The sequence below is a fragment of the Cariama cristata genome, unplaced genomic scaffold (assembly GCF_000690535.1).
Source record: "Cariama cristata isolate BGI_N322 unplaced genomic scaffold, ASM69053v1 scaffold36524, whole genome shotgun sequence".
Lineage (NCBI taxonomy): Eukaryota > Metazoa > Chordata > Aves > Cariamiformes > Cariamidae > Cariama > Cariama cristata.
The window spans coordinates 630-7,663 of record NW_009612953.1 but is presented as its reverse complement, the minus strand read 5'-3'; the positions used below and the strand labels follow the sequence as shown (position 1 = coordinate 7,663).

The 7,034-nt window shown below is 53.5% G+C and overlaps 1 protein-coding gene across 1 annotated transcript; it reads right to left on the bottom strand.

The window, feature by feature from the left end:
* Positions 1 to 6,627, bottom strand: TXLNA (taxilin alpha). Its single transcript, XM_009698831.1, has 10 exons — positions 6,510 to 6,627; positions 5,081 to 5,419; positions 4,472 to 4,563; positions 3,286 to 3,456; positions 2,744 to 2,938; positions 2,454 to 2,573; positions 2,090 to 2,164; positions 1,479 to 1,571; positions 964 to 1,059; positions 1 to 518 (listed from the first exon to the last, which is right to left on the bottom strand). The coding sequence occupies exons 1-10, from the start codon at positions 6,625 to 6,627 to the stop codon at positions 168 to 170; spliced, it is 1,650 nt and encodes a 549-aa protein (XP_009697133.1). The 3' UTR covers positions 1 to 167.
* Between the last annotated feature and the right edge of the window lie 407 nt (positions 6,628 to 7,034).

Below are 7,034 nucleotides of genomic sequence, written 5' to 3'. Positions count from 1 at the left end.
ATAAAATTTAGAAAACCCTCCAAAAACCTAAGCTAGGAAATCTCAAATCCCCAGGAGGGCTGTCCTCTCGTACCTGTCCAAAGACAAGGACAGGGGCATCAGATCGAGCCTATGGAAACATTCGTGTTACCCTCCCTCGCCCTACCTCTGCCTGCCGCGCAGCGGGCTCAGTCAGCGCCCTGAGTGCCTTCCTCAGTCCCACTCTGCCCCAAGGCTCCTATGCTCAGTTCTCCCAGGCTCTCCGCAGGATCCGTGCTGTGCGTTGGCTTTCCTGAGTGAAGGTAATCCTCAGCTGGGCGCTGCTCTGCTGGGGTACCTCCCGCTGCCGCCTCGGAGCCCTCCCGAGATGGGTCCTTCAAAGGCTCCAACAGGTCCGTGTCTGCCCGGGGTGCGTGGGCACACAGGTCCTGCACCTTCTTATTGAGGTCGTTGCGCTCCGTTTGCAGGGCTCGGCACAGTTTCTCCAAGCGCTGGATTTTCACCTGAAGCCCCTCTAACTCTTTGTCCCGAAGGGTTTTCTGCAAATAGAGAGGCAGTTCAGACTACCGCGCTGGGGATGGAGAGGCAGAAAGGGAGTGAGATGAAACCTCAAAGCAAAGCTCAAGGGGGAAATATTTGCGACCCAGCAAATATTTGGCATTCAAAGAACCTCATGCTCTCATCACTGCTTCTTTCTTCCTTTGCCCCCACACAGGCCAAGTGCCACTGAGGCTGTCCGACTTCTTCCACACACCTCTGCACTAATTAACCATCACTTCTGCCACGTGACAGAGGGCTCCTCCCGCCAGGTACAGGGAAGGGAAGCAAACTGAAAGGAAAAACCACAACCCTCCACCCAGCCTGCCTGCAGTAAGACAGGAGCTGTCCTGCTAGCCCTCAGCCCCAGCCCAAGGCCACACAACACATCACCACGCTGCGCCAGCTGCCTGCCTCGGCACGGAAGGACAGCCAGAGCCTCCTCACCTCTTCAGCCATTTCCAAGAGAGCCTTGTTGCTGCTCTCCCAGCGAGAGCGGTACATAGTGGTTTCTTTCTCCAGCTTCTTGATTTTCTTAGTCATCTACAGAATCACAGTGACAAAAAGGGAACGAGTAAGCCACAAGCAAAGCGCTGCAGTCAGTGACACCTCACGTGTCCTCAAACAGGCACCCACTATCCCAGCACAGACAGCGAGGTTCTGCTGTCCTGGGAAACGTCTCCTTGTCTCACTGCAGTCAGCTGTGCCACTGGGAAGCACTGACCAGGTAACAACAAACCAGGAGACGGGGGTAGCGCTGCCTGTTCTGACCCAGGTGGGGCACAGCAAGGATGGTAGCAATCTTCTGTGAGCAGCCAGCTTGGGGCTGACGCTAATACCAGCAAAACTAAACAAAACTACAGAGCTGCGGCTCTTCCAGCTCGCAGAAGCATTGAGGAGAGACAGACAGGCAGCACCTCCAGCCCACGCAAGCTCTGCGAGGCAGCAAAAGTGTTACCCACCTTCTCCATCTCCTGTTTAAATGTTGTGAACACTTCACTGCTTTTGGAAAGGGTGTTCTGGAATTCTTCAAACTTCTCTGTGTAGAGCGCCAGCTGCGGGGACAGACAGGGTTACAGCTCCTTCCTGCTCACCACAGCACCTCCTGACAGCCTTCCCCAGGAGAGGGGAGATGTCAACCAAGAACTGAGCTAGTTATCCTGTGACTGGACTTTATGACAAACAAACTGGCAGCACAGAGCTGCTTTGCCAACATTAGGTATGGAGGAATGTGGAAAAATTCGCTCCAGAAACATCCTCAGAGACTGACGTGTTCTGCAAACATCTCCTGGCCTTGGCAGGAGGCACTTGCTGGGTCTGATTCAGCGAGGTATGATCACACAACTGCTCCCAGCACTGAGAAATGTGCTGGTAAAAACCAAGGCCCCTTTCTCCCAGAAGGCAGAATTGCTGAAGGAAGTCCCAGCTCACACCACGCTGACACAGACTCACCAATACCAAACCCAGGAGCAATCCTGCCCCTGTGTTTTCCAGATTAAGGAACTTTGGGTTGTTCCCCGCTTAGGGAGGAAGGAAAAAAACCCAGGCTGAGCACAAAGACCGGGTAACTCACCTGCTGCTTGAGATGGGTCTCCTGCTGCTTCATCAGTTCACACATCCTCTGCGATTCCACAGCTTCCTTCAGGAGCTAGGGAAGAGCAAAGGCAGTTACCTCGCTGCCATCAAGGAAGGCTCTCAACATGGCCCTGCATGGCTGGCGCTTGGCCTGGAGACAGAAGCGGGCTGGGAGGAACACAAAGAGCAGAGCAGGGCTCCAGCCTTGCTCCTAGAGCCGCTGGGAGAGCGGTCACCGCTGGGCATGCAGGAGGCCGGATCTGATTTGGGCTCTGCACTCGGGGATCCAACAAGCCTCCACAGAAGGACAAGACAAAAAGCAAAAGCACTCACAACCATTACAGAACTGCTCCAAGACTTACAAAGTCCTTCTCCCGCTGGTGTCTCTCCTCTGCCTCCTTCAGCATCTCCTGCGCCTGCTGGAGCTTGGCATCCACTAGCTGCTGCTGCAGGTCCTTGTGTTTGAACACCTTATCAATGTGCTGCCAAGGGAACACCACCAGTCACTGACACAGACCAGCCCGTGCCTGCCCAAGCAGTGACCCCAAGGGAAGATCCCAGAGCCCAGAGGCCCCTTCTCCCCTCCAACAGCAAAATTGGGCGCACAGACACACCAGAGCTGCCCTACACCAGGTCTCCCGCCCTGACCCACCTCCTCCCGCAGCTCGTACTGCTCAATGAGCTTCTTGAGCCGCTCTGCCAGCTCCATGTTCTCCTGGCGCAGCTTGGAGTTCCTCTCGTTGTGCTGCTCCATCTGGAGCTGAATGTCGTTCAGCGTCACCTGGAAGTGGGAGGTCACCTCCTTCCGCTTCTCCTCTTCCTCCCGTGCACGCTGGACACCCTCCTCCTGCGTGGAGGGCAGAGACAGCAGGTACACGTCAGCCTCTGCGCTGGGCACGTAGGGAAGCAAACTGCCCAAACTGTGATGCTCTGAACCCGCCCAGCCTCCCACTAGTGCTTATATCAATCAGGAAGGGACTTTGGGCCCTTCCTCTCCCTTTCTCCAGCAAACATACCCTGAAATAACACTCAGGCACTGCAGATAATTAAAGTACAGCAAAATTAAAGTACTGCCCTGGATGGTAGACTGTGGGCAATCATTGGTAAAGGTAAGTTCGCCAAAATGGCTCACAGCAAGTGATCCAAGTGCTTGGGATGAAGCAGCTCCTGGAATAGCGCCCAGGAGACACTTGCCTTGAGGGTGCGGTTGTGTCTCTGGAGCTCGCGGCACAGGCTCTCCAGCTTGCTACGGGCTAGGATGGCCTTGCTGTGCTCGCTCTGCAGGTGGTCCTTCTCTTGCACCAGCTGCGTCTGCTTCTTCTGCAAGATCTTCATCTGTTTCTGGGAGTTACGGTGCTCTTCCAGCTAGGACAGGGGAGCAAAGGGCACAGATGCAGCAAGACAGACCAGGGCAACATGCTGTGCCTTGATGAGGAGACACGGGGATCAAGGAAGTGCTCTCTGCGCTCCGAGAGGAGGACAAGAGCTTTGCAATGCAAAAGATGCCACTTTTGAGCAGAGCGGGACTGATGCAGAGCCCAGGGTCCCCTGGACAGGGCCTTTCTCCTTCCTGAATTCCTGTCCTGCTGGAATCTGAAAGACTTGCACGTTCACCCAGCACCTCCAAACACAACTTGCTCAAATGGAGCAGAGCTCTGAGCACAAGGAAAACATGCACACGTCCACTTCGGACACGCACAGACAGTCCCATGCCTCTCCTCTGTACCAGATCCACGCACAGAACTAGATCTGTGCCTAGAACTAGCTCCGGTTAAGTGTGGCATCAGACTTTGTGTGTTTCGTACGACTGAATATGCACACGTAGCAGCATGGTGACTCTGCCAAATACATGTTTCTTGCTAGGAAATTATCAACAGAAATGCAGTGACTGAGTGGTGGAGATGGCAGACGTGCCTGTGCAGTCTTCTGTCACAGCTGGGCCTGCCAACCCACAGCTCAGCCCTGCCTGCAGAGAGATCGGGACACGCAGGCTCAGCAGAACAGACCTGGCCACAGTACACTCCTGGGACAGGATGGGCAAGAGATGCAGCTTCCACATTACAGAAGCAGAGAGAAAAATAGATCCAAGTCCTCTTACACACAGATTTGCCAAAAATACTCCTGTCTATGCTTATGCTTCCGCAAACAACACCACCCGGCTGGACCAAGCAACATCTATCCTCTAATATTTGGATATCCAGCACTGCAGAGATCCCAGAATGTACACTGCAAAGCCATGCATGTGCCTGGACTGTCCCTCTCGACATCAAGAAAGAAAAAAATCTACAGCCATCTTCTGCCTCTTCAAGCACCTCCTGTGCTCGCTGCTGCAGTGTCCTCCCCCAGCCCCAGAGCCTGGAACGAAGAAATAAGCACTCACCAGCTCAGCGTATTTCTTGCACAGTGCTGCTAGTTTCTCCTCCGGCGTGCTCAGGGTGTTCAGCGTCTGCATCAGCAAAGTGATTTCTTTGCCTGGAACGAGACATAGAATTTAAATAAATAAATAAATGCATAAAATAAAAATCACTCACACAGAGTTCTGGCTCATGAGGGCAAAGACAGGAGAGACAAACGAGGTCTCACAGCCGTGCCTGCCCTGGGCAAGAGCCACCATCTTCAGTGCCCTCTCAGGCCTCTGCCCCACAGATTTCACTGCGTACAGTGGGTGAATAATTGAAGCAGCTGGGGAGAGACCTGGTTTTCAGGGCGGGAAACCACCGCTGGGCTGGCTAGAGAGTTGTGTCCAGCAGAAGAGAAATCCACGGACTACAGAGGCTGCAGCAGCACCCAAGAGCAGCCAGTGCCTTTGCAGCACTCGGCACACATCCTCGCATACCACACAAGACGACACCGTATCGTTTCCAAATACTGCTGTACATCACACACCCAAGGTGCTCATTTCACTGAGGGCAATTAGGGCAGTATAAAAATCAATCTCTGCACAGAAGTTCTCAGGCCAGCAGCACAATCAGAGCAGGGAACCTCTTACCTAGGCCCTTGGCTTTCTTCTTTTCCTGAGCCTTCTTCTGATCTCGCTCCCCACACTCCTCGCCAGCTCGAAACTCTTCAGTCCCCTTTGTGCTTTCCTTCTCCCCGTTCATCTCAGGGCCACCCGTCTCCTGGTCACCGTTCCTTGGGGACTCGCTACGACACTTCTCGGCTTCTTCCGGCTCCGCGGGCTCGCTCTGCCCACCGTCCTCGCCTGGACCCTCCTGGCTGGCATCCACACAGTATGTGTTCAAGATGTCCTCAAGCTGTCTGCTTAGCTCTTCGGAGACATCACGCACGGCAGGCCGGGAGGATTTGGTGTCCTCCTGTGCAAGAGGAGCTGTGGGAGACGGGAACACAAAAGCATGAGACTTCCCCCACACCGTCTATTCTCTGGTCGCTATAAACACACGGCAAAGGGAAGGTTTCCCGAGCACCCCACTGCACCAAGGCCGGCTAAACTTCCAGCAACATAAGCTGCTTTGTTCTGGCTGCGTCTCTAGCCAGCTGCCCTGACAATGGAGGTGCATTCCTAACAGCCTCTCTTTTGATCACGAGAGCATGACCAAGCCCCTGACATCTGTCAAGAGCAAAAATCCACCCCCCTCAACTCCCCACCATCCCCTAAGGAAAGCAGGTTGTGCGTGAGCTTTCCCTCATAGGAACTGCCCGATAATATCCCCAGAGCCAGGCTTTTTTACATTACAATAGATTTTTAAACCTGGCTTAGCCTCTCTCCTCACATATAAGAGCAGCTGTACTGTCTGAGATCAAATGTATCTCGTCCCCAACAACAGACACTTAGGGAACGAGCAGGCAGCACATCCTTCAGTGCTCTTTGCTTCCAAAGTTTCTCCAAATGAGAGACTTACAGCCGTTAGTTGGTAAACTAACTCTACTCGCTGCGCATTTCCTACATCCCACATTTAGTAGGCATCAGAATACAACGCAGAGTTAATTTTAACCAAGCACCTACTCGATTAGACCTGGTTTTCGTCTTCCAGAGAATAATTTTTAAGAAGTGCCAGTAACAAGGCAGATCACTCAACATAACGCTGCCCCGAGGAAAGAGTTGTGGGCAATTTTCTGAATGGGACCCTTAAGGTTTAAGCAATGACAAACAACTCATCATTTTCAGGTGAGACTCAACTCCACGCTTTGGTCAGGAAGCAGTAACTACTTCAGAACTGTACACACACAGAAACAGGAAGAAACCAGGATTTTCTGCCCTGGAAATCACAGCTGCTCTTATACAAGTAAGAAGAGCTGGATCCAGCAGCCCACCCTCATACAGAGAAAGCAACACCCTGACTCTTTCCAGGCTCGAAACCCACCCTCACGCGCTTCCTGCGCCTCGCTGCTCGGGCTGTCAGCACTGCCATCAGCCGCGGGCAGGGAGCGGCGCAGCTCAGGCCCTGGGGACTTCCCACCTTCCGGGGGTGCTGCGGTCTCCAGCGAGTCGCCCTCCTCCAGCACCAGGCCGCTGCTCATTTTGGAAGAGCTGGCAGGGCGTGGGGCTGCTTTGGTCTCGCCGCCTTGATTCTTCATTGTGACAGTTCTCCCTGCTCAGTCTCGACAAACCCTAGAGAAAGAGAAACAGCAACTATATTCAATTTTAAGATGTAACAGTTTAGAGGATTTAGGAGTCAGCACCCTGGACTGGGAAGAAACTTGTTCTCGGCAGAGACTGCCACCCGCAGCTCCATGCTGAGGAAAGCATAATCTCATTTTCAATTTGCACCTCACAGCAAAGGTCTCTGTATCAGGATAACTTCCTTTCCAGCTGAGCAGACCTGGAAGCAGCATGGCAGCATCCTAGAGCATGGCAGCATCTCCCAACTCACAGACAGCACGCGGTTTTCCTAATCTGCTGGGCACAACCTTCTCAGCCCTGGCTGTCCCTCCCCCTCGCCCCCACTGTGTTTTACTCTTGGATTTCAAAACTCGGAGCAGTC